Source organism: Centropristis striata, chromosome 21, assembly GCF_030273125.1.
Source record: "Centropristis striata isolate RG_2023a ecotype Rhode Island chromosome 21, C.striata_1.0, whole genome shotgun sequence".
Taxonomy (NCBI): Eukaryota; Metazoa; Chordata; class Actinopteri; order Perciformes; family Serranidae; genus Centropristis; species Centropristis striata.
In genome coordinates this window covers 15137163-15164122 of record NC_081537.1, presented here as the reverse complement: position 1 = coordinate 15164122, position 26960 = coordinate 15137163, and the positions used below count along the sequence as shown (strand labels likewise).

General features: G+C 37.9%; 2 protein-coding genes across 4 annotated transcripts; one reads left to right on the top strand and one right to left on the bottom strand.

Moving 5' to 3' along the window:
* Positions 1 to 1287: 1287 nt before the first annotated feature.
* On the top strand, positions 1288 to 12923 carry LOC131959720 (pleckstrin homology domain-containing family S member 1-like). Its single transcript, XM_059324932.1, has 15 exons — positions 1288 to 1312; positions 1682 to 1779; positions 1864 to 1982; positions 2100 to 2234; positions 3842 to 3917; positions 4058 to 4087; positions 4751 to 4804; positions 5261 to 5329; positions 5756 to 5880; positions 6078 to 6128; positions 6233 to 6358; positions 8656 to 8778; positions 9537 to 9632; positions 11231 to 11366; positions 11469 to 12923. The coding sequence occupies exons 1-15, from the start codon at positions 1288 to 1290 to the stop codon at positions 11538 to 11540; spliced, it is 1335 nt and encodes a 444-aa protein (XP_059180915.1). The 3' UTR covers positions 11541 to 12923.
* A 2636-nt stretch (positions 12924 to 15559) lies between these two features.
* Positions 15560 to 26944, bottom strand: dclre1a (DNA cross-link repair 1A (PSO2 homolog, S. cerevisiae)). Of its 3 annotated transcripts, none has more exons than XM_059325188.1 (10): positions 26266 to 26944; positions 24201 to 25541; positions 23983 to 24116; positions 22344 to 22462; positions 21687 to 21830; positions 21448 to 21593; positions 20057 to 20211; positions 18689 to 18830; positions 17068 to 17245; positions 15560 to 15903 (listed from the first exon to the last, which is right to left on the bottom strand). In XM_059325188.1, exons 1-9 carry the CDS (start codon positions 26672 to 26674, stop codon positions 17079 to 17081), a joined length of 2757 nt encoding a protein of 918 aa, XP_059181171.1. In that variant the 5' UTR covers positions 26675 to 26944; the 3' UTR covers positions 15560 to 15903; positions 17068 to 17078. The 3 variants fall into 3 exon arrangements, with proteins under 3 accessions (XP_059181171.1, XP_059181169.1, XP_059181168.1); XM_059325186.1 differs by lacking the exon at positions 15560 to 15903 and adding an exon at positions 16597 to 16892; XM_059325185.1 differs by lacking the exon at positions 15560 to 15903 and having other exon boundaries at positions 16597 to 17245.
* Positions 26945 to 26960: the final 16 nt, after the last annotated feature.

Sequence of the window (26960 nt, the reverse complement as noted above, 5' to 3'; positions counted from 1 at the left end):
TTAAAACATACTTTTATGGGAGAGCCTCTCCTGATTTGACCTGAATTTTTAACTTCCCTTGAACTGTCTTTTAATTGCACAGAATGATGTCATTTTCTAACATTACTTTTATCTGCTGTTTTATGTCTGTTTTTAACTTGTCTTTGTAAAGCACTTTGTAACATGTATTTTAAAAAAGTGCACTATAAATAAAGATGTATATTATTATTATTATTATTATTATTATTATTATTATAAGTGTACTAATACACTGAAGTGGAATTTTTGTTTTAAAAAAGTGTCACAGAAGTGTTGCATTTTAGCACAGTTCTAAAGACGATTTTTTTTTAGGTAATAGTTTAAAAAACAAAAAAAACCAGGTCTGTTCCAGTGATGTTCACTTCATATTTTTTAGATTAAAAAAAGGGAGTCTAAGTGGCACAGTAAGTATCTGACTTCCTTTAAATCGGACCTATACTATAAACCTGTACCACCCACTTAACAACCTACCACCTGTGTGTTTAGGGTGTAGCATTTATGTAAATGTCAATGCTACAATCATGAGATATTAACCTATAAATGTGTCAAAAGTTGGCATCAGTCTTTTGTCTCCGTGTCTTTTTTCACTGCGTGGAATTCTACAGCTTAACAGCACAGCAGGTGAACCTTAAGAGCAACTAAAGCAAGGAACCAGAAACTCCAGTTCCCAGTATGAATATCTTGTTTCTGTTTGCCAGGTATGGGAAGGCATCCAGCTTCCTCATGCAGCAACACTTATTGTCAGAGACAGAGCAGGGTGAACAGAATCTCGGAACAGGTGCCCCACAGGTAAGAATATTATGGTCTTCCTGTCCTTTCCTGTCAAGAACCAGTGTATCTAGGTCATCATGTGTTAGAATTATTTGTTTTACTATTGTATTGCATTTTGAAGACATAGATACAGATAGATGTAAAAAAAAAAAGAAAAAAAAGGGGTTAATCCGTGTAAACAAGGGCATAGTGTTAAGAGGATGATTAATATTCTTGAGTTTTAACATTGCTGTATTTACTCATAATTACTTTAATTACTGCATATATGCTTTTACAGGAAAATAGCTGTAAAACAATATTGAGAATGAGCATAAAACCTGAACCGTTTTGTGAATAGAGCTCTATTTCATGCTCTGTTTTCACAGGGACATAAGCTGCTCTATTTTTAAACCCCACATTGTTTGTTAGAAGGTTAACTATTTCCTTCTGGATATTTTTATGTTTTAAAGTGACGCTGATACGTTCCTGTGTTTATCTTTGTTTAGGTGTGGTGTCACAATGCATAAGAGCCAGAAGAACACAGGTATCACATCTGGAAATATGCTTTATGGTTTTGTTTCAGTGTTTGCATTTATATAATGGCATTTTGGTGCTGCTTACAGAAAACCTGTTTTTTGTTTTTGTTTTTTTTACATCTGATCTTATCGAGCCACAAAAGATTCATTTGACAAGGAAACCTGGAATGTGCTAATGTAACAATGTTAACACTCATTCATAAACTAAAAAGTAATTTAGTCTTTTGTTTCAACTGCTTCATTATTCTGTTCATTCTTTTTTAAAATTATTTGCTGGTTTTCCCAGATAGCACAGACAGTAAAATAAATAAATAATAAACAAAGATGGGATTTAAGCAAACTGATCACAACACAGTAGGCTTTTCTTTTGCCCTTAGGCGGAAGTGCAGTGTTCTACAGACCAATTAAAGATGCAAAGGAAGTAAGATCAGGATACCTCTTCAAGTCTCCACCCCAAAAACGGTTGAAGACAGAGGTGACAGACTTGGAACAATGGATACAACTGATTGCAGCTCTTTATGTGCAGTATTATATTTATTCCATCATATCCCCCGTACAGAAATCATGGAAGAGGCGATATTTTGTGCTGTTCAAAATCAGTGAGCAAGAACACCTACTGAAGTACTTCAGGAATCCTGAGGACAAGGAAAGGCCACTAGGAGGGATAGACCTAACACAGTATGTCCTCACAAAGCATAAAACAATTCAAGATATTTAATATCCCTCAAGTGAAACAATGTAGTTAAATAAGCTTTGTTTTTGAGTGTTTTTTTTCTTTCTGTGTCCCTCTGTCAGAATCTCACTGTTGTATGTGAATCCTCAAAACCACGCGAGATGGGGATGGGTCCAGAAGAGCCTCAAGTGCGCGCCATCCTGTGTGCTCTACATCAGGGCAGCTGACCGGGACTACTTCCTCGTCGGGGAGAACAGGTCAGTCCGCTGGATTTTATAGCCAATATAATGCACTGAGATGGAATTTATAGCTTCTTTATTAGCTTCATTGCATTTTACTGCACTGTACTGTGAAAACTTCTTGCATACCACTGTCAGGACAGACACACAGTAATGTCTTTTCACTGCTTTTGTACAAAAATATAATTAGATGTGTTTAATTAGTGATGCATTGAAGGACAGACATGCAAAAGGCCCACCACCCTCCCCACACAGGAGCAAGACTGGCTTTGTAGTTGTTTAGCCTCTTTATGTTGTTTTGTGTCCCTTGTTGACATTTCGGGTCTTTTTGTAGATGTTTTCCCCCTTTTCATAGTTAGTGGTGAATGTCTTTGCAGCTGTTTTTTTTATTTATCGCTTTGTTGTTGTTTTGGTCTCTTTGTTGTCTTTTTGTGTCTCTTAGTAGTCGCTTTATGTTTCTTTGTGGCCATTTTGAGTCTCTTACGTGTCTTTTTGACACCTAGGCCTGTGCCTGGTAGGCACATTTAGTATTGAGCATCACTAATGATGCAGCTGATAAAGGTTGAGCGTATTTAATTACTTTATATACTGCTAGGTAGTTTAATCCATAATAAAACATCATAATTCTCTATCTGTATTTTGTATTCATGATCTGAATTTCAAAATATCATGGAATAGAAGTATACAGTAGCATAAAATATAAATATATATATTCTTAGAGGCATTTTATAGTTTTATTATAGTATAGATACTCAGAGTGAAGGGGGGAGATAGCAGGGAAAGCATGCGGCTCCGATTCGAAACTGGGCCGCCTGGTTACGAGGACTGAGTCTCTATGGTATGCGCTCTACCAGGTGTGCCACCGGGAACGCCCATAAAATGTAAATATTTGATTCAACTTAGTATCTCAAAGTTGTACTTAAGAACAGTAGTTGAGTTAATGTACTTGTTACATTCTACCACTGGGGATATGTGAGAATTAAGTGTCTGAAATACCTAAAATCTTGTCTCTAGATCTCTAAAATCTTCATTAAAAGCCTGATATAATTCACTGTAATATTTGGTCACAGTCTATTAGGGAATTTTCAAAATAAATTTCAGTCTCTAGCCAGTTTGTACTACCAATTCTATATAATTTGGATTCTGCACATATAAAGCCATTTACATCATTATGAATTTATTTATTTTTTGTTTCCTTTTGAATTTTGTCATGGCAACGTGCAGATAAACTGTCCCAGATAAATGGGTTACATTAATTTGAAAGTTGGAGGTTGTGTAAGCAGGATTCAGGCCACACAGCTGGTTGGCCGGTCTTCCTCTCGACGCCCCCACTGGCACTTTAACAGCGCCTCATAAAACACTTCCCCCTGCCCTCCTAACCATTTACTATTTTGGGATTTCCAACAATCAGAAAGAAATTATGATGCTGCTTTCCTGTTTAGTAGCAGTCCATCAGCTGATAATGGCTTTACCTTCCACTCTGCTCACATCAATTGTTGCTAAATGTCACTATTTCCACTTCCTATTTGATTTTGGAATTGCATTTTAAAATAAATGTAATAGCCATAATTTGTGCAAAATTAGGTGTTTCATTAAGTGTTTCATTTGCCTTTTCTTGCCTTTAGTGAGGAAGTGGACGGCTGGTTCTCCGACCTGTTTGAAGCCCTGAAAAACCGGCCACATAAATGTATGAGTTCAGAGGTACAATGAGATTTAAGTTCTTTATCAGCTCATTCAGACCAAGGGTCTCTTGCACTACACTTTATCGCATCACATTTGTATGCCAGCTATGTCTTCTGTGTGTGCGTGCATTTTATATTTTTGTTTTTTTCCTGTTAAAGGAAATTAGCAATGGGCAGCCACCAGTTGAGGTAAATATTTAAAAACTATTTCTTATTTGTTGACTATAGAAGAACATTTCTGCCTATGTGATGATGAAAAAAATCCTGTAAGTTATTATTATGAGATACTTTCTCAAAATAACGACTTAGTATATCAAATATGAGAAACTTCTCTTAAAAAAAAAAGACAGTTTTTCAAAATAATGTTTTAATATCTAAAAGTTGTTTGTATCCTATGAGAAAAAGTTTCTCATTACTTTTTAGATAGGCTACTCAGTCATTTCTTCAAAAAATGTGATATTTTAAAAAACTAAGTAATTAATTTGAGATATGAAGTCATTTAAAAAAGAAAAATACTAAGTCATTCATTTTTGATACTACGTCATTACTTTGAAAGACTAATTCATTATAACTTTTTCATATAATGACTCACAGGATCTTATTCCATCACAATGAAATGATGGCGCAAATGGATGCTAACATGTTTAATCATCCAGGAAGTTGCTTTTTCTTCTTTCACTCATGAATGTTTGCTTTAATATAGCTTTATTTCCTGCTACTTGCCTGTTCTTACAACACTTGCTCAGTCTGAATTCCCCTCAGTGTTCCTTGCCAATGGCAGTTACATGGGTCATCAATTAAACATTGACTCTTTGTTTGACTTATAAAAATAGACTTTTCTTCCTGTTTTAGGTTATTTCAAAACCCCTTAGGCGGAAAAAGAGTTCTGTCGCTGAGGCTGAAAAGGTTGGTTTATGTAACATTGGTTTGTGTGAGGAAACACTGATGTTAGATCTAGTCATCATTTTCGTGATATCCACTCTAACTCATGATAATTTTTATTATGGTACCATTGGCAAGAATTAATAATGAGAGAAAAGATACATTTTCTTGCTTGTTGTCAGTTTTTGTTGTTATCCAGATGAAATGCCCCCATAAGATCTCAAACACAGTTCCTTTTTTTTTACTTCCTGTTACACGACCCATTCTATGTAGTATCTTGAGTATACCCAGATGGAGAGCCAATGCACCCGACACAGTGACACTGAGATGAATGGGCAACATGAATGCTGCACATTTTCACTGGGATAGTTTTATTTCTCTTCAAAGTCTGCTCTCAAAATAATGTAAAAAACTAATATAATCACATGTATATTGTATGCATAGGTCCTTTAATGTGTTGTTTTATTTTTTACTTTTCAGCCAGACTCAAAAATTCGGTCCATGTCGGATCCGTCTTCAAATGCTTTGGATAACGACGCTGAATCACAGGTGCAACATTTTAGAACGGCAAGTCAATAAAAAATAAATGTAAAAATGAATAAATATATGAAATATTCCTGAAATGAATAAATCAGGCAATACATTTATAAATGTATAAATGAATGTAAATCTACATTAATCAACATAAAATACATGAGTAAATAAAAAAGTATATTTCTTAAAAATTGTATTTAATTTAGGGGACTATATTTATTTTATTTCATGGGATAATTTAAAAATAAATAAAAGTAGTAAATTGTGCCTATTCATTTATTTCTGGAACAAGGTTGATTTATTTATCTATTTATATTTACAAAAATGTATTGCCTCATTTATTTATTCCAGGATTTATATCACAGGCATATTTATATGTTAGAGGTGACTCCTCTCTCGTTTGCAGACAGTTTGTCCTATTGTTTTCTGATTGGCCAACAGAGTGAAGATTACAACAAAAGACGTGCATCGGAGCCTGTGCATCCAATCTATGACTATCCAAGAGCCTACGCAAGACATTCAACAGGGGAATATGCCTCGATCCGTCGCAAAAGCCTGGACTCAGTGTGAGTCTTGATTAATGTATATATATGTGATAATGTGTTGATGTGATATTTAATTATTTGAAGTTACAATTTTGCATAAAAACTACAATTCACATTCATCCCCACTACCCTTTTTTGGTCAGCATAAACTTGCTTTTATGTGTATTTGAGTTGCATATGTTAAAAACAAATAAACCATAGGCATTTGTCTTTTGCAGATATGAATCGATGACAGAAGTTAGATATAACGCACAAGTGGCTCAGGCAGCGTAAGTTTGATTTTACAGAGTGACAGAAACTAATTATGTTTTCTGATTAAAATGGACACTTCCTTATTATTATTATTATTATTACTATTCCAAATGCTATTCAGGGACCGTGAAGTTGAGGAGGTTACCACAGGCAGCCTGATGAGGCATGTCACTCAAGTCTTTGACAGGCTGAAGACACAGATTTCTCCACTACCTGCGTGCGATGAGGAGACAGCCGCTGAGGACAGGTAGATTAATTTCAACACTTTTTTTCCATTTTTTGTGAGCCGTGTGTGTATTTTTGACTTTTCACTTTGTCTTTAGTGTCAGTGCCCTATCCTCTTTGTGCAACATGTTTTGCCAGTGCCCTAGATACCAAAATAGCTCACTCATCAGAGCTAACCGCGGCCTCATTGGCTCAAACACGTAGACTGACAACAAGGAGGGTGTTATTTTTACAGCAGAACTGTTGACAGTCCAGGAGCAGTCAAAGAAAGGCTGCACCTCAGAGCTTGTTTGACAACTTGTGTGCTCGACTACATGAAATCTATTTTTTCATCTTGTGTAAGAGGTTTTACCTGAGCAAGATGGCACTGATGTTTAATCTACAACTGAGCCATGAAAATACATCTGGGGATAGACCTTTAAGCTTGACAAGTCAGGTGGAACTAATCTTCTGATATTAGCTTTGTTTATTATTCCTAGAAACCTAATAAGCTACATTGACTGCACTGTTACTCGTGTGCATCTCAAACTTTCTTGATTTAGCTAAATCCTGTATTTCTTATTGTGCAATCAAGGGGAAATCAATCACAATGGTGTCTTTTTATTCAGTTTAAAAATAGCTCAATGTGTTTGCAAATCCATGCCAAGTACTGTATTAACAATTTAAAGTGAAATTATGTTCTACTTTTGGCCACAAGTGACACTAATTCTAAATGAAACAATGTAGTGTAAATGTAGAACAAGTAAGGCTGGGTTATAAAGTCAACAAACCAACTCTGTGATGTCCATTCTAAAACAATGTCAATCTTTGTTCACTTTGGCAAACATTAAATCAGATTAGCCACCATACTGGTCAAACCAGACCAAGTGAGGCTGTAGGTGGAAAATCCCTGTGTGTAGCTTCTTGAGAAGGATGTTTTCTTATGAATCACCCTTTTATTTGTAAGAGGAATAATGTCCTATTTCCTTAAAATATTTAATAATAACCTTTCCGCATTTGTAATTCTAGTGGTCTGAGAGCAAACGAGACTTCCTCTTGGCTCTGTTCTCAAGTTTTAGAAAATCTAGTCAGTGACACAGCAGCAACCTCTGGGGCTAAAAAAAAATTAGGCCAATGGGAAAGTGCCACAAACTGTAGTTCCAAAATGTTGCTAATAGTGTAGCCTTCTGCTTATCATAGCCAAATGCTCATGGCTGAGGTTAATTGAAGTTCCTGTTTATGTAGCTAGTAAGAGCCTCAAGTCTGTAATCTTAAAAGGCTTTACAGGCCCATAAGTTTGCAAAGAAAAGAGGACGGTAAGTCTAATAGAATTGCTGCTATATAACAGCATCAGATATTTCAAATAAACAATGACAAGTATTCCTACATGTTACTGGATGAAGAACAAGCCTGTGCTTGTCTAGTGGGAGGGGCTGAGGAGAAAACTGCCTACCCCAGCTTTAAGTGCATGAATCTGCCTCTCAGTCTTTGTAGTATGACATACCTTCTTTCCTACAGTATCTCAAGGATGGAAGGTTTAAGCCAATCTTCCTTGTTTACCAAGACCATTGTGTAAATCACCAATTCAGCAGGTTATCAATTAAAAGCAGTCACATTGTGCCTCTTCCAGCTGTTTTATGCCATCACCTCCTTTACTTTCCTGCTGTTTGTTTTCCTAAATGCTTTAATACAAAACTGTGAGATAGTTTTATATTTCACACTGATGTCTGATTTGTGGTCACCTGCTGTGCTGCCGCACTGAAGAACATCTTCTCATTTGGCATATGGGTCAAAAGACTCCTTTCTAAAGTGCCTCTTAATTAGAATTCCTGTTGCGCCTCTACAGTGATTTAGGAATGATTTGCTTCTCCCATGCTGCTTTTATGAACTAATTTTAATAAATCTCAAGACATCTGCTCCCCTTTTGGTATAACAGAAAGAAACCTCTTCTGATTTTTGGAGAGTACAATGCTCTTTTACCCTCTGTCAACCATTTATTTTTCTTTTAGTTGTTATGTTCTGCCACAAGGGGGAAATGTGGACTTCTGTCCAACCAAGGCTGCTAATAAAGAGCCAAAATCTGTTGTTATGCTGTCTGACTGTGAGTCAGCCCCCTCCACAGTGCACGCAGATTCTCAGATTTATACTCAACTTAAAGCGTTGTCCCTGGCCTTCATGAGAGCCCTGTTGTGGTTTATTCTTGCTGTCTCTCCAAGCGGTCTCAGGGCCTTCTGTTATATTTCAACAAAGTATATATCAGCAACAGGTAGCTGAATTTAACTGAGACATGTACTAAGATCTGAGGTTGGAATAGCTCATGCTGTTACTTGCTTTTTGCAGAGGAGACCGGCGTCAGACGTCAGACTTCAGCAGCAGCTCCAGCGACAATGATGCCACCTCTCCTGACGAGATGCTGGATGGACAAAATGTGCAGACTCTGGACAAACTAAGCTCCACTGAAAGGTGAGATTCAACCTGAATCCCAAAAAAGTAACTCCCAAGTGGAAATTATTACCTCTGTTGTAGTAAAAATACACTGAAAATAGAGATATTTTATGTTGGTGGGTTATGATCAACTGAAGTAGTCGTTCAACAGTTGTTTTACCTGTAAGAGTACAAGGGCGAATTTGAAACCCCCACTGTGGCATCGTCTGATCAAAAAGGCAGAAACAGCTTTGTAATGGTTACAGAGAACATTTTATATAAGATGATTCAGAAAAAAAAGGAATGCCGGGATCAGTGCTGACATGTAGCTGGACTGGTTCAAGTGGTTTCTGCAAGCCGACACTGGTATGATGATAGTTACATCAGTAACTGACAAATGATAGTTACATCAGTTACATCAGTAACTATCTGCCATTACTTTTAAATTACATTTTCAAAGAAAAATGAGAAGTCCTTATCTGTGCAGATACTCAGGCCACTAGAATGAAGGAAGGAGTAAATAATAACCACACATTTCTGCTTCTGTGTGCTTTCATCTGAAGAATGAAAGGTTTAGTTTCATTATTACTCGGGATGCACGTTGCACCTCTGAAACATTCATTTACTAACTTAGTTATTTTACAACATGCCACAAACAATAATTTAAGAATCCATGGTGATCTTGTGAACTATTTTGAATTCCTTGGATGTCAAATGTCAAGCTTTCAATGCTTTTCTCTCTTGCAAAAATATATAAATCCTATTAAATACAGCTTTTGTGGTCTTTTTCTTTCCAGCCTTGACACCATCACCCCAGAGGAGAGAGATATGGAAATCAAGCAGGCAGATTTGAAGAAACACCTGACACTGATAGAAGTGGATGGGAAGCCAACGTAAGTTTGTCTATGAAGTAGGACCACTTAACTAATTTGGACTAATTTGGTTGAGATATGTGTGAAGGCTTAATCAATACAGACAAAAGAAAAAATACAAATGTTCCTGTACAAATGTTGTTTTTCTGTGTCCATTAAGATAAGAAAAACATTTAAACCGCATTTGTGTTTGGCACATTTCCTACTGTCTGTTTTACTGCAGGTTTGTCCTCACCCCACAAGCCACAAGTTCTATTGTGAAAAACACAGTTCAGGACGTTCTGGTTGTAATCCCACATGTCCTTGTTTCCTCCTTTTGAGGCTGAGAAAAGTCAGACTCAATGTTGCGCTGCAGGAGTTGTCTGTTCATTCATGGTGGATGACTCAGAGCTTTCAGCTGTACTGTGTGAAAATCTGGGCATTTATTCATACGGAGATTTACAAACTGCTCTTTGCATTCATTTGGTTAATTGCACAATTTTCTATCCTCTTTAAGATGCAGAAAATAAACATTGGTTTACTTTGCACGTGCTTTCTAAAAAATCTGTCCAGTCTGTTCAGAACGTCCTTGAGAAACACACATAGAAAAAAACAACACTCAACAAGTAATACGCCTGCCATGAAAATGATCCATTACACGCCTAAGTTACGTTTACTCATGGTCAGAAAAAAAGAGAAATAAGTCAAGGTAGGTAACTGCCTGCCACAACTAAAAGAGAGTGAAACAGCTATAGATGTATTATATTGCTTAGATATGTGATTATGTTACTAATGTAACTGATTTTACCACAAAAATAACTTTTTGCAAAAGCCCCCCAGAGCACTTAAAAAATGCAATTCAACTGGATACTAATTACTGACTGAAAGAATCATACTACATTTGCTGACAGAGAAATGTTACTGGTTATGTTGCAGATTCAGATTTTACGAAAGAAATCTAACAATTAAAACATATATTTTTATGCCTTTAACCACCCAGAATTATATTAGAATATAAAGCTCCACCTTTAACAGATGTTAACTAAAGTTCAGTGCACTGATGCCGTTTTTCACTCTTCACCTTTAGTAAAAATTTGAATGCAGGACTTTTACTGTGATAATAATTAATCAGGTAAGGCCCTACTCTATTGGGCTTACTCTGCTTTGATTTAGTCTTATTTTTTCAAGCCTTTGTTGAAGCATCAACAAATGTATAATCCATGCAGCTTCAGTTCACTATCAGTGTTTACAGGTTGCATGCAAGTGTAGGTCACCCAACAAACAATCACTGTAGTTGTGCTCGTAAAACGTAAAGGAAGTAGATTCGAAGCATGACAATCTGCTTTGAGTCATGATTACATCGGTAAAGGGCAAGTGAAACGGGACCTGTGTAGACTGCTTGGTTGATTAAATAGAAGTGTATCTTTTCCTGACAAGTGAACAATGCAGCTGATGTGCTGATTAAGTGTGAGAGGTAGGTCAAATCCACAGTAGAACAGACAGTCATAGTTATCTGTAGACTGCAGCAAAAACATGGGTGGGTTTACATTTTAAACATTTTTTAACAGTCTTCAGCCATTTAATGTAGAGCTACAGGTTGAATCTAACAAACAGAATATGTGTGCATGTGTGTGTTGCAGTGTGTCTGGGTGGACAGGCCAGCCACAGTCCGTGTGCCTGTTTCACAAAGGAGACCAGATTCTGGCGATTAACGACTTGCACACCGGCAGCGTGGAGGAGCTCAACATGTATCTCAGCAAGTGTCTCAAGAATGAGGTACGTTCATGAAGCACGATAACAAAATTAGCACATTGATGTTTGCATGTATCTATAAATGTGTAGCGAGTCATCTGAGGGGTCAATTAATTCTCTTTTCAGGTGAAAGTGACTATCCTGCGTGTGCCTGGAGGCCAGCCTCTGCATTCGGCAAACTGTCTCTGCAGTGACTGACCATTAAATGTATAAATGTACTGACCACATTAGACAGTATTTCCCCAGGGCTGTGGGCAGTTCCTACTGATCTGTCACTCTACTAGTTTACTCCATTTTAATGTCTTGGAGCTTAAAGTGAAGGGAAAAGTACAATTTATTTAATGATTTTTAAATCATGACTTGTGTACAAAGATCAGCATTTTGCTGCCAAGCACTCGGTATGTAACAATGACTTGTAGTTTAAATGGAGCGTGAACTATGACGTTGTTATTTCATTGTGTTTATTGTCGATAAGATGTTTGTTCTGAAAAGCTGTCTCAGAGGAAACAAAAGGCAGAGGTTTCATGTAAACATACTGGATTTCCACATTCCACCTTCATGATGCTAAACACAAAACAAAAGGGCCAGTAACTGGACCCGAGACGAGATACAATTCAAAAGGGCAAGGCGTGTAGTGCAAAAATGGCGCAATATGTTACTATATATAGACCGTTTCAAATTACATTGGAAAGCAGCATTTTCAAAAATAGCATATTGTGCTATTGCCATGCTTCTTTTCCATATAAACAAACATATGAAGACAATAATTAAATCATTAGTACTATTACTTGTATAACACTTGTATATAGATTTTTATTATCTTTAATGAAAGATTGCAGGAAGCAGTTTATCATGTATCTTACATAAAGATGTTGTTAGGCATAATACAAGATGCTCCAAATCAATATTTATATTTCCAATGAAGTGATTAAATATTTTGAAAGGATAAACAATGACTGTCACTTTGTAAGAACTGGGCTGCATAACTAGTGTGCATGTCATCTTCCAGCAATGCTGACTCATTCCCAGTTTGCTCAGTCGGTGGCATGCATGATGAAATTTCTCTGCAAGCCAAGCCCGTCTGATAAAGCTTTCTTAGGAACACAAATATAAAAGCACATTGTTTGTTCAAATGTTGAGCAGAAACCCAGAGAGGCAAGGGAGAAAAAATAGTTCTGGTGATCCATTTTCTAAGTCTGATCTAAATTGTTTTCTAACAGATAAAAAAGAAAAACCTAGGATCATCTTTCTAAATGTTTGTTTTGTTGTGGATATGTGAAAATAGGACAATCTTTTTTTTTAATTATTGTAATACTCGGGACAGAAGAAATAAAAACTCACAGAGAAGAAAAACATTTTGTTTAAAAAGAAAGGAAAACAGCAAAACTTTATTTTACCTGTTTTCACACAAAAAAAAGAAACTTGGAAACAATATCCGAGCAAAACTGTTTTCATAAATCTGTGTAAGACACAGAAAATGCATCACCCAAATTTTTTTCTCTCACTTGCCTCCAGAACTTTCATACCATTAGTGTGGAAGTTCACATTAACATTTAAAAAATCTAAATGTTTTCCACTTTCCTTTCCTTATTTATCTCGAGAATACTTTGACAGTAATTAGGAGCGCAATAATAATGAAAAGATTTAGGAGGAGGCCAGTGTTTCAAGTCGTCCACACCTCAGGGAGAGACTTATTGTGAATTAATATGCAGACAGAATGGTGTTGCACCTCAGGCTGTGTTTCACCTATTTCTCTCTCATTTGAAGCGAAAATGGTTGAGTACGCTTTGCTGGAATTAAGTTTTGATATAGCTTGTGAAGATGGTTTTTAGTCCTTTTTAAATTATGTCTGGTGACCAACGCCACTCCAGGACAGAGAAAACATCAAATGGAAATCATGTGCAAAGCCTGTTCACAAACCATTTTATATTTGAAATGTTAAATTATGTCGACAGAGGGAAAGGACAAAGCTAGCCTCCAAACTCTTAACATCAAATAACAATATTATCGTACATTGTTAATATTCCCATCAGCCTTTCTGAGATTAACGTTTCAAGTTTTAATGGAGCTATTAAACAGATATGAGTTCTGACAAAGAAATTATTCAGGACATTTATTTCTTATGGCCATTTTTCAACTGCGATGCTCAAGCTGTTCTGTATTATGAATACGCTCCATTACAAATGCATGAATTCTTTGCCAGGGTGCAGCAAATGCAGGTTGTTACTTGGACACTGAGTCTATGTTTTTTTTTTGTAAAAATGATTATGAATAAACTTAGCCAGATTGTTAAAACACAGACCATTTGTATTTCTTCAACAGCTTTTTAAGAGAGTTCATGCAGCAAATGACAAAATTCATTCAATTTTCATAAAAATTAAGTTTAAGGTTGTTATTTGAACGACACACTGCAAATTTATTTTATTTTTATTATTTAGCTTCATGGAGACATTTCAAGAGTCTTGTTACACCTGAAGGGATTTCTACACACAGCATGTTTGACCTGTTTCATAAAACCTCTTGTAATCATATTAAAGGATCGTCAGTTTATTGTTGTATTCACTGGAGAGTAAAGTGACAGCTAATGGGTATCTAATTATAAAAAACTGGCAGGGACTGTGTATGCTGCTCTGCAGGGCATGTGTTTGCAGGGGCAAGAACCTGAACTTCCAGTTTACTTCATTCAACTCATCACCTGCAGACTAAGGCCCCGTTCACACGAGGACGCTCGCGGGTAAAAACGACAGAATATTTTATCGGAAGTGCCTTTCGTTTAGACAGTGACGGCGTTTTGGGGGCTTGAAGACGCAAAAATCTGAAACCACCCTCCAAAGTGGAAAAGTTAAATATGCTCCACCGTAGCGTGTCGTCTACACTGACAAGACGCAAAACTCTGCTCAGATCTGCTCACGTCACGTATGTGTTAACGTCACATACATGCTCCAGTACAGGAAAATAAACAAACGTGGGATTATTTCCATGCGTCGGACCTTTAAGCTGCTCTGGCAGCTCTATCAAATTTACAGGAGTCTTTCCACCAAATGTACAGGATATGTACAGATAGTATTAGTGAACAGAGAAGGATCTGTAATTACCTCTATCACATTTTGGATGCAGCAATTCGTCGGAGGCGAGCCAGACGGCTGTGAACGAGACCTGGGAGATCTAGTGGATGGTGGAGAACTTTGTGGAAGTAGTAGCGGATGAAAATGTGTGGCGTGAAAACTTCTGCATGCCCAAAGATGCTCTTATCGCTTTAAGTGATGCCGCCTGGCTGCATACAATCGAATTTCACACACTTTTGCGTCACCGTATGCACGCAGATTTCCTCCCGAAAATGCTCGTCTAAACGAGGAATAAAAAGTGAAGACACGACGCCACTTTTGCGTCTTCTGTTCAGACCGTCCTCGTGTAAACGGGGCCTAAAACATTGGATGAGCAGGATGATCATCTCTGAAGAAAGCACAGGATTGTACAACTTGAGGGTTTTCAGTGACGTATCTTTTTGTTCCTCATATGCCAGACTCATTATTTGTTGACATAATTACCTTCCAAAACAGGACACAAATAAAACATACCTACTTACTGAAACAGAAACATTTCAACAAGTTCCCAGTCAATCCAATTTTAGTTTTGGGCAAGATTTAGTACATATTATTCTGGCCCCTGAGACTGAACACACAGCTCAGACAGATGGGATAAGCTGATGTTGTTCTACATTAAAGGAGAAATCGCTTAGTGACTCCGTGGAGAGCTTGTTTTACAGAGATTCAGAGAGCTCTATCTCTGTACCGCATGGCTCTGCTGTCTCAGAGATAAACTGCTTAATGGTCCGACGGCACACTGTTCAGGACAAGTTTGCATTATCAAAGCCATTGCACAACAGTGGCATTCCTCCTCAACTCATCTTGAATCTCATGAGCACACTATTACAGAATAAGAGGTACCCTGAGAGGTACTTGAGAGGAAAAAAATCTAGTGATCTACTTATTAACCCACTGGGTGGACCAGAGCCACTGTAAGCCAAGTAGTTTAGTTGCCCCAAGTAATTGAAAAATTAACAAAAAGAAAGCATGGCAATACGAACATTTTTTGTGTTGCATTGAAACAAAGACCAAGTTTTCATTGTATCAAGAGGAAACAGGCTATAAATAGAAATTACGTGTTGAAAACAGGTTATTTTGTGAAAGTGTGTGCCAACGACAACATCAACAAGCATGACAGTCTTTGACCTTTTTTTCAGCTTTAATTGACAGTGAAAAGTGGGGAAGACATGTTGGAAAGGGCTCCGAGTCAGATTCAAACCCGGGCCCAGTGGCTGCATGGACTCAGCCTTAGTGGTATGCACTTTACAGTGATCAACTGGGACGCCCCAGCATTACTGTTTTCATGACAAAATGTTGTTTGGAGAAGAGGTCGACCGATATTCGCGTTCTTTTACTTGTATCGGCATTGGCCGATATGTGCATGCGTTCGCCAATCAATTAGCCCATTTCACTGAGCTAACAGCAGGCAAGGCTCGGTGCAACATCTGCCATTCTCTGGTGAGCTGCTACTGATACTGGAAAAAAGAAAAACACATCAAATATGTGGACTCATCTGAGGCACCACCACCTCAAGGCCTAAATCAATGTACACATTGTTTGCTATCCAACTGTAAATATGTTTTTTTTTAAATGTTTCTTTCTTTGTTTAAATTGAGACTTGTGTAACAATTGTAATTATTGTGTCATTTTTTCCATGTAAATGGAAGGAGAAAAGGCAGTATTGGCTTCAAGAATCGGCCCAAAAAAACGGCAGCACATATCGGGGATCGGTTAAGACTGATGTCAAAATTATTATTACATTACATTTACATGCTAAATGACATGTAAATGTAATGTAAAATAATCGGTATCGGCATCAGCCTTAAAAAACCCGTATCGGTCGACCACTAGTTTGGAGACCTTGCAACTCGAGGATTCCTTCTGATGAGATGTGTGTGACCCCGTTTCCGGTCAGTCACGAAGTGTGAAAACCACAACAACTTCAAGACTCGCAGTTCCAAGACAGAAAGTTGTGTAGGGTGAACAGTATAGAAATCTGACGAATTTTGAAAGGCGGGTACAGTGAATCAATCATTAGAGTAATCCTGACCCAAAAAAAGAAGAAGTCATAAAACGGATCACCATTTTTTTTCCTCACTCGACTCTCATGGCTTCTACAATATAAATTAATTAATATTGCAAAAAAAACAAAAAAAACAAGGGAAAAGTATGAGAACGTCTAAAACATTTATTATTTTCCAGCATAAAAATTTAAATAGAGACAAAAAATGCAGGTAATTATGAAATTGCACAGTTTCAAAGCGGTTCATTCAGTTCTATTGTATAATACTTCTAGGTGACACAGGTGTAATTGGACATGATACATGTACGATCTCAGATCATGTTTATAAAAGCAGTTTTCAGAGTTCAGTTATTTTTATTCATAAAAGCAGAGTAAGTTGGTTTAAGAGCTAATACTTGACCTTTTTTTATAGATGTGATGACAGTCCATGTTCAACTTGCTCTGCAATGAAATGCTAGTTTTATGAGCACAGCAGTCTGAAGTAACTTCAATAAAAGTAATACAGTGAGTAGTGTTAAAATATGTTTGTTCCCCATGGCCATACGGCATTGAGAATGAATTGTTCATCCCACAAACAAGCGAGCAGCTGAGAGATTTTGAGTTCAGTCAAGATTACCTCTATTTCAGCTACAGTTTAGCTCTGGTTTCCATGAGCCACTCACTGAAGCACTTCTCCATGGCCTTCCTGCTAGCCCAGTTGCCAACGTTGACCGTCGGTATGATCTTCAGGGGCTGAAGCCACTGGACGAAACGCTTCAACTCCAGAAAGCTGCTGTGTTCACTGTATGGTATTCCTGTTGAGGAAACAGAAGGGTAACAATCATTAATGACACTTGAAAATTAAAAATATATAAGCAGCCTTGCAGAAAATAGCACATAAGCTTGAAGACAACCCACATTTTGTTTTTTTCTCTCAATTTCAAATGTAGGTTGTAATTATCTACATTTTCTCTTTTTTTATGGAGACGAATACTTTAGGGAAAGAGGAGAGCAGTGGTTTGGAACTGAACCAGAAGAGCTTTTCAGAAATAAATTTAACTTTCAGTCAGCTCATATTCTTCTTCCTAATTTCTCCATTAAGATACATCAAGCTCAGGGAGTACAGAGGAGATTTGGCTCAAGGTAAAAACTCATCATCAGGCCAGATGTCTAAACGTATGGGGGAGTCAAAGACGAGCAACGGGGCACAAGTCTTACAATGGGAACCAGATGCTAAACCAAGTGACCCACAGGCTCTGACTTTTCCCCTCCGAGGACACAAGGCAGGTCTCAGGTGTTGAAACTGTACGATTACCAAATGTCTCATTTATTTTTGTGTGTAGGAGAGAATAAGTCTTCCTGTCCTGTCCTTCCCTTCACCCCCTCCACAGGTTTGATGAGCCCCACCACTTTAAACAGATCTAGCTGAAAATGAACCTGCTCAAGTACATAGTCAATCCTGTCACATGCAGAGAATAATATTAGGTAGTAGCATATGGCTGGGAAGAGCAAGGAGGACATCAACACAAGGCGGAGAGAGAGAGGTTGCAAATTGGCTTCCGCCTGACTGACGCACAAACTGCTGAGGAGGAAGAAATGATGTGCAACGCAAAAGCCTCTCGCTGGTGATTGTAGGTTACAGGCCAGATGGCTGATGCTGTTGATAGATCTATTCAGAACAAGAAACAGAGGACGGGATGAAAACCAGGCTAAATCTGCAGTGCCAAATCAAGTCATGACCCATTTCAGAAATGGCAACTGTCTGGCAGTGCTGTCCATGACTGAAAATACAAGATCCAGCATTCAGTACCCTGAAACTAAGCCATCCATTGTTTATTCTCACACTATCCTCTCTCTCACTCATTCTCCCTTTGCCAAAAGAAGGAGCTGTAGGCTAAATACAACAATGTGATGAACATTCACTTCTGGCAGGAGAAAAATGCTGCTCTTGTGATGAAGTCTTAGCAGCGTTTGGCATGATGACTATTAAGATAATTTGTCATTTTAACACTGTTTATGGTCAGTTAAAAAGAGCTGGGGGGTATTAACAGCTCAAATACCTCCTGCTTTACAGAAGTATGTTTAACACCAGATGCAGCCCTAATATATGCTGCAAAAAGAAGAATTTACTAATTAAAAACATCAGCGATTCATTAGCATCTTTTGAGGCCTTACAATGGAATATGTTGATATGGTGTGTGTGAATGTACATTCTGACAAACACCTGTGCAAAATATATTTTTTTTAAAAGTGTCTACCATAGATAGAGATGTTGCCACTGGTCTGAGGCTGAATATCTGCCACTGAATCCATCTGCTGGCTGAAGGTCCAGCCTGTGGGCTTGAAGGCCACCAGCTGATCATATCGGTCTGAGAAGCGTGCCAGGTGATCCTGCAGTTTCTGGAGACAAGATTAGAATGAGAAGGAGAAATGTAGAATTAATCACATGCTGATGAATTAAAATGTGGGACCAAGTGGTCAAAAAATAATCTGCTGATCTCAGGATTTAGCTAGTTTCACTATCTTTTCTCAATTGGTCTCAGCAGTTTCTGAAATTTGGCAAACACATAATCCACCAAAGAACAGGTGTTGCAGTGTCTTTCGTTTGTCTTTCTTATTACGTAAAATGGCCAGAAAGCAAAAGCAGTGAGTCATGCAACATTCTCTTCACAAACACGTCTTCAACTAAGCAAACAGCTTTCTATGGTTACCATGTCGTCTCTGATTTCAACAGCTTTTCCCTCAAACTTCTCACCGAAGTCCATCTGAATACAAACACTGGAAGCATCCTCCTCCTTTGTGTTTTTGAATATTTAAAATTCCAAACATGAAAAACAACTTCTTACTTTTCATCACTTGTTTGCCAGCTGATGAACACAACTGCAGAGAGGTTATTCTCACTGCAAACATTTAATTTAAATTAGGTTTTATACAGTTTTATTCAATCATACATTTCAAGGTGACGGTCTTTGTGGTAGCTCTTCTTGATAAAAATGTTCAAAGAGTCAGTACTCAAAGGTCTCAATGCAAACCTAAACTGCATATATTTCCCCCCAAAGTCAGCCTCTCTGTGCCTACTGATGCTTGAATTATACCAACTCTGGGACTTATCTGTGGTTACACAGATGGCATATTTAAATGCTTTAGTCCTTTTAGAGAGACGATGTGCTTGGTCATCATAATTAGCATTCCCTAATTATTTCAACTGCTGTCCTAGATACTTGCATATGAATTGCCCATAGGCAGATGAAATATTTAAATAAACTGCCCATAAATAATTTGACACAGTCCTTGGTTAAACAAGAGAAACATTTACACAAAAGTCTGCAGACCAATTTAGAAATAGTGTACAACTTTATCAGCTAGGTCTTTTCCCCTTTATCTCACTAAGAAGTGTATTATGAAATTGTCAAAGTAATTCAAATACATGGACTTAAATGCAGTGACTAAATAAAGAAACTGCCTCTGGGACATAAGTATGCAAGTTATTTTGTTAGTTGTTTAACTCTACTGACTGATGCACTTTGCTATCCAAAAATAGTTCATTTTTATACTCCTGAGGGACCTATAATGAAATAACTCCTCTTTTCAAATCAGTTAATGGAAAATAAGATTGCTGCACCTACTTTGAAGGAGAGCTGCATCATGGGCAGCACATGGACCTGGGCTGCCTTCCAGTCGGTGGTTATACGTTGTCTAACTTGCTCCGATTCCAGACAGCACATGGTGTTGTATTTGTCTCTAGAGAGGCACACTTTAGACCCCAGGACCTCTGCCAGTGCTACAAATGAAGCACAACAAGGTCTGTGTAAGAAGCAGGAATGTGGTCTTTTCATTTTAAGACCTAGTGTGTACTTGAAAAGTAAAGGATCTTTAAATAATTAGATTTTTTTCAGGACAAAGTTTTGGGTTGTACCTAATATTTTTTTTATTTTACACAATTTGAATTAAGCAATTTGTTTCTTGTTACACATTTATAAATAAAGTCATCTATTTCGTCTTGATGGAGCAAAAGGAGAAACATAATGAATTTATTTGTGTGTGTTTAGGAGGGAATTTACTTTTTTTGTACATGTGATTATATACATTTAATTTATGGTGCTGTTACATTGCTGCTTATACAGGTTTGTGTCTCCATTTGTGTGGTAATTGGGAGAAAAAACGTTTTTTTTCTTGGTGCTGTGAAAATGTTTTTGAAAAAAATTGTACTGACTTCAAATATATGAATACATTTGACTTCAGAAAGTTCTTTATGTATTGGAAATATTTGGATCACACAAGCTGGGAACAATCTTACACAGTCAATATTATACTAAATAATATTAGTGTAGGCTAATCTGTTCATTTGAAATTTTAATGTCCATTTCAACTGTTTGGGGCAACCCAAAAAAACTACTTGCAGCAAAAGAACTACAGCCCAGTATTTTACTTTACACCAACTTCAAACACATTTTTCAAACAGAGTACAGTTTTACAGTATTTCCAATCAGCTGTAGCCCCCCCCCCCCCCCCCCCCGTTGAAATTGCATGCAGAGCTTGTTGAAGCAAAGGTGATTACAGAATGAATGCATGTTGTTCACGTTCTGTGAGGTCAGCATTAGTTTTTGATTGCTTTACCGCACCAAAGTGGAACAGAAAATTAATCGTGCGTCAGTCGAGGACACTAAAGTGGCTCTTTTCTCCCAACAAACTAATCCACAATTCTCCACACCGCTCCCTTACGTCACAACATGCAATCTCACATGGCCTTTCAGAGGGAGGAAAGGTCAGGTCGTGATATAAAGCTGCAGAAAAATCCACCCCTCTTACAGTTAGGTATAAAAACACATGTCCAACAGTTTGTGTTGGTTGTAATGCCGTACCCTATAACACTGTACAGATATATCACTATTCACAGAATTAAATAAATATATTACCATGTCACTTGATCTGCAAGCTGTATCAACCACACATCTGCCATGTGATTGAAATTTGTGGTCGTGCAGATGCAGAAAGTACATTTCAACTGAACACTCACCCAGAAACACCTTCTCTTTTCCCACAGAGTAGGATCCACACACCACAAGTGTCCGTGGGTTGAGTGTCACCAGTTCAAACGCTGTGCTGGCTGCAAAGTTGATGACTTCTTGCTGTCTGGGGAAGGTGTACTCAGGGCTGCAGTAGCTATGGGGATAGGAGATATTATTATTCTTGCGTGTGTACACCTAGTTAATATTGACCAAAATTAGTCAGTGGGAGGAGTCAGAAGGTTCTTACGTGGTGTCCAAGTATAGTGTTTGCACCCTGCAGCTTAGTAACTCCGGGTAGGTCTCCATTGAGGGATCAGCTCTGAAGTCTCCGGTGTGGAGGACTGTCTGTCCATCAGGCAGGAAGAACAGCAGCATGGCAGCTCCGGGACAACTTACAGAACAGACACAGACACATTTCACTTTCTGTGAAATACTGAAAGACTGAATTTTGAGAGTTTTATAGTATTTTGCCCATGGCAATGTTATCATTTATGCATTTAAAAAAAAAAAACAAGGATCTTAGCCATTTTTGGGGTTCAACTCCTCAATATTAACCAGCCAGGACATTTGGTAGGGGCACTAAAAATGGTTATCCAAATGCTTCAAAGGCACAAGCAGATGTCCTTTTTCCTATTACTGGCCTTTGAAAATACATATGCATGGATAATCATTTTAGCATAGTAAGCCTCATATCCTGTTCAATTTAAAGAATGAAGACAACATGGAAGGCACCAGTAACTTTGCACACAGAATGTCCATATTTCCGTATCCGTATTCCTAAAAAAACGCCTTTTAGTATTCCTTGGTTAAAAAAAAATCGAGGCAGTTTGCTCCGAGCTGTCTGACTTTTAAATTAGTGTCAGACATTCAATCGGCTGATATTGGCGTCAGCTCGATAACTCACTGGTTGGCTTCCAGGAGGATGACCTCGACTCCCTCCACAGTGACCTGGGTGTTCATGGGGAGGATGTTGACATGCTGCTCTGCCACCTTCAACTTGCTCTTCACAAGGTTCCCTGTAATCTGACCAGGAGAGGCAGCTGTCAGTCAACAAACACCTCTATGGTTTACTTACATACAGTGATGCAGCAGCAGCCATTAAAGCTAAAATAAAATCTATTTTAAAAATTGGTGGAGTAAACGCAATATAATTACTCTATACATTGCATATTATTATAAACAAATAGGTGTCACCCCGATCAAACTTTTCTGCGTTATGACCCACCAAGTGTAAGTCCAAGTTGAATTTCTGTGACCTACCAAATACACAAAACCCCAAAGGAGTCCAAATGAGTCTTTCAAAGTCTGTTTTTAGTTGTAATCCCAAGACAGCACACACTGTAATAAATCATGACCCATTTGACAGAAGAATTTGCATCATATTGAGCCCCTTTTCACCATACATATAATTCTAGATACTTGGGCTATAATGCTTAGTTTTAAAAAGGTATGTTCTTAAATATCCCAGTAAAATTAAAATTAAATGAAAAAATGATATACCTCCAGTGGGTGTACTGGTTTATTCATGTAGTATAATTGGATTCAAAATTTCCACTGTGCTAGTGTTATAAATGGAAAGACCAACTGAGACACAGACAAACTTAATTATGTGGATTAGAAAGGTATTAACCAAAACTGTGTCAAAAAAACAAAATAAAAACATGAAGGTCTTCAAATTTCAATTAACTCCAATATGGTCTGAGCCACTGGCAAATTAGTATTCATAGTTTCCAAGTGCAAGCTAATTTTTCATTACTGCATGAATGCAGTGCAGTGAGATAAATGGATCACGTCTTTCCATGAATTTAGTTAAAGAGAGAAGTCAGGGAAGCTTTTTAATGAGATGCAAATAAATAGGATTTTTAAAAAAAGGTTTGTTGCATCTTCAAAAGAATTAATCTCTTCCATAGTATCCAAGGGCTTTGGAGAGGAGACCTGCCTGAGCTTATTTACGAGACAAAACTGCAGATGTATTTAAACTGTCATGCAGTTTTTTATTTCCCTGTATGAATTATGAAATACTGCATTTGTGTAGACTCAAATGAAATCTGGGGAAATAACCACCATCCATAAATAATTGTGTAAAAATAAAAAAGGCCAAAAGAATGCCATGGTCTCTTACTTATAGATCAGCAATTAAATTAGTAACATAGTAATTGAAAGGAGTGTTGTTTCTCATTACATACAGGGCTGCAACTAACAATTATTTATCAATTTATCAATTTGTCATTAAAATGTCAGAAAATACTAAAGCATGTTTTGTTGTGTTGTCTTCAAATGGTATGTTTTTATCCAAGCAAGAATCCAAAAAGCTTTTCTGTTTTTTTTTAAAAAACATTTATCACAAAGAAAATCATCAAATTCTCACATTTAAGAAGCATGAAACGAGAAAAAGACAGGCATTTTGCTTAAAAAAAATAAAAAAATAAAAAAGACTAAAATGATAATAACTAACTAAACATACTAAACAAAAGCATTGACTTTAGGAGCTAAATAATATTGGAAGTCTGTCATAATTTATAAAAAAACAAAACTTTACTTACTTTGTTACAGTAGATTGGAAATGTGAATTTTTTGGTCAACCCTCCATAGTGGTCGGAGTGGAAATGTGTTAGGAAGTAGGCAGTGATGCCCTCGATCTCTCCATACTGAAAGGCGTCTATGACGAACTTTGTGCCTGAGCACAAGAAAAATTGTATGTTCAAAACAAAATAATTAACACATTTATGCAGAAATATACGATATATGGTGACTCACTGACCAGGAATCTTCTTGTAGAAGGGACAACGCCGTGGCTCCACTTCTCCATCAGCGTTCCCTCTGTTCCATCGTCTTCCTCTCCATCCTCTCGCTTTACCTTTCCCAGCTTCTCCCTGAGCATCCACCACATTACCTACAGCCACTGAGCCCTGTGCAGTATCCGCAGTTGTGTCAGCCTTACTTTTTCTTTGCCTGTCCATTCTTTGTCGTCTCCGACCTGAGTTCTCACCAAGAGAGGTAGTGTTGAGTTCATTTGGTCCACTTTCAGCCACTTTCACCTTCTCTTTGAGGGGTTTGAGGCCAAAAAACACTCCGATGTCAGTCTGCTTCAGACAGGAAGCCTGACCTGCCTTGCTCTGGCCCTTCTGTGGAGGCATTGTTTGAGATCTTTGGACAATAGAGGTTTGTGAAGGCACTGGAATACTGCTGTCATTCAAGCTTTTCAAATCTGAGCTTAAAAGAGTTTCTTTCAGGCGCTCTAAAACAATACTTTGAGGGGACTGAATGCTGCTTTTACATGAACTGATGGCACTGGTAGATTGACCGTGAGCCTTTTTTTCACCTGTGAAATGAGCACCTGCAGAGGCAGCTAGCTGATTAGTGGGCGTCGGTGAGGTAACTGACTCCAGCTGGGTGTTTAAGGAAGCAGGCTCCTTTGCCTGCACATTATTGGTTTCTAAATTATCTATAAATTCAGAGAGGAGCTCATCTTCACTTGAGAAACCATCACTGAACAGCACCATTGACTTTTCATCATCATTTTCAAACGCATCATTATTAAAAAGGGCTTTCCGACATTCACTACTATTGACTTCAGTCTCTGCAGGGAACTCAGAAAGAGGAGAATATGATATTGCATCATCGATGTCAGGGAAAGGTTCACTTTTGGGTGAAACTTGTCTTTCTTTCTCTGCCTTGACAGGAGTGGATGAAAGCTCTGTTCTACTTTCTTGTGAGGAACTGAGAGACTTTCGGCTTTTAGTAGCTGATGACCAGCCTTTCTTTTTCTTAAAATCCTCCGGTCCAGGTGAGCGCAGTAATAGAAGTCCATTTGTAAGCTTAGACGGAGGTGTTCCAGTGAGACTACTTTGAGGGGAGACACTATGATTGGATACAGCAGAAAGACTGACAGCACTATCCTGTGAACTCTCTAAAAAAGGGTCATCCACCTCATTGTTTATCAGTCCTGGGGGACAACTGGTGTTCCCGCTGGTCTCTGCCTGCTGGGACAAACTGAGGAGGACTGTGTCACCGTTTGCTCGACTATGGGCCAGGAAAGAGTGGTTGAATTTCTTGTAATGGTTTGGAATGGTGGAGAAGCACTGGAGGCCGTCTGGACATTCTGTGTGAACAGAGAGCGCATGAAAACATGAGGCTTATCAGCAGGGAACAACATTATAGTAATTCAAAAGCACCTCCATACAAAATCTGCTTGAGTGAACTGGACAGGACACTAAACCCTACATCTGCTAAAAGGATTGGTATAATATCATATATAGCAAATAAGTGATTATTGCCTATGTCAAGTGTGTGACTTAAGCGGATTTATTATGCCTAAGTCAAAATAAAATGCGACTTAGGCAATTTTTTGAACATGCCTTTGTGACTTAAGCAAGATATGGTAACACTTTATTTTGAAGGTGTCTACATAAGAGTGACGTGAGCGTGTCATAAACATGACATGGGATGTGTCATGAACATTAACGACACATTGAAGTAACATTAATGCTCATGATACTTGTCATGTAATGTTTATGACAGGCTTGTGTGACTCTTATGTAGACACCTTCAAAATAAAGTGTTACCATATCTTGTTTAAGTCACAAAGGCATGTTCAAAAAAATTGCCTAAGTCATTTTTTTCTCTTAAGTTACATAATTTACACACAGTGTTATTACTATGCCAATAGCCATCCTTTGTTACATCCTTTTTGAGTGAAATTATCAATAAATGTCATATGTTACACTTTTGGTGACGTTTTTTTGTGTTTCTTGCAAAACTTTAAAAAATGAGTTAGGCGATTATTTTAACAGGATGACGATATGAAGAAGCATGGATGTCTGTACCTTTGCATGTGTCCCTGGGGGTGTCAAGACATTCAGCAACATGCCATCTTTGAGTCTGTACCACCAAAATGGAAAAGGGCATCTGACACATGGGGCAGAAGTCTCCAGAGGTTGGTCCCTCGGCAGCAGCATCGTCTGTTGGCTCTGTGTCAGTAGTAGTAGATGACTTTGAGGGTTTATTATCTGTCTCTGAAGCGCCATGTCCGTTAACAACAGAACTGCACTCTCCTCTCTCAGCTGTCTTCTTCACTTTCTTGTCAGGTGACTTGAGGGGGAAAGAAGGGTCTCTTTTGGATTTTTTTCTGACAGTACATCTTTTAGTCACAATTGCTGATTCGGTTCTCTTCTTTTTCTTCTCAAGAGGTTTATACTCCCAAATGTCATCCTCAGAGTCGTCTTTCTGTGACATTTGGAGTAAAAGTCACCGTTACCCTCCTAAAAACGACCTCTTCCAAGCCCTCTTGTTTGCTAACATTCCGTGTTTTTTCCCGAAAATAATAAACGTTAAAGTACATTAACGACTACAGTAGATATCCTAATGTTGTGAGGAGTATTCCCGCTGCCAAAATAGTTGCTCATAATTTATATTTAAGGTATTCGGCTAAATTATTCGACTGTATGACAAACTGAGACATGTTAGGACTTACCGCCACAGCACAATAATGAACTTAGTAAAGACAACTAGGGAAACGGAG

Excerpts from the sequence above, each read along its gene's own strand:
- LOC131959720 (XM_059324932.1), top strand. The coding sequence starts at position 1,288 with ATGCATAAGAGCCAGAAGAACACAG. Across the intron at positions 1,313-1,681 it reads TAAGAGCCAGAAGAACACAG|GCGGAAGTGCAGTGTTCTAC; the intron begins GTATCACATCTG and ends TTTTGCCCTTAG. Across the intron at positions 11,367-11,468 it reads GCAAGTGTCTCAAGAATGAG|GTGAAAGTGACTATCCTGCG; the intron begins GTACGTTCATGA and ends TTCTCTTTTCAG.
- dclre1a (XM_059325188.1), bottom strand. The coding sequence starts at position 26,674 with ATGTCACAGAAAGACGACTCTGAGGATGACATTTGGGAGTATAAACCT. Across the intron at positions 22,463-23,982 it reads TTCCAATCTACTGTAACAAA|ATTACAGGGAACCTTGTGAA; the intron begins GTAAGTAAAGTT and ends TCTCCTGGTCAG. Across the intron at positions 21,831-22,343 it reads ATCCTCCTGGAAGCCAACCA|TTGTCCCGGAGCTGCCATGC; the intron begins GTGAGTTATCGA and ends CTGTTCTGTAAG.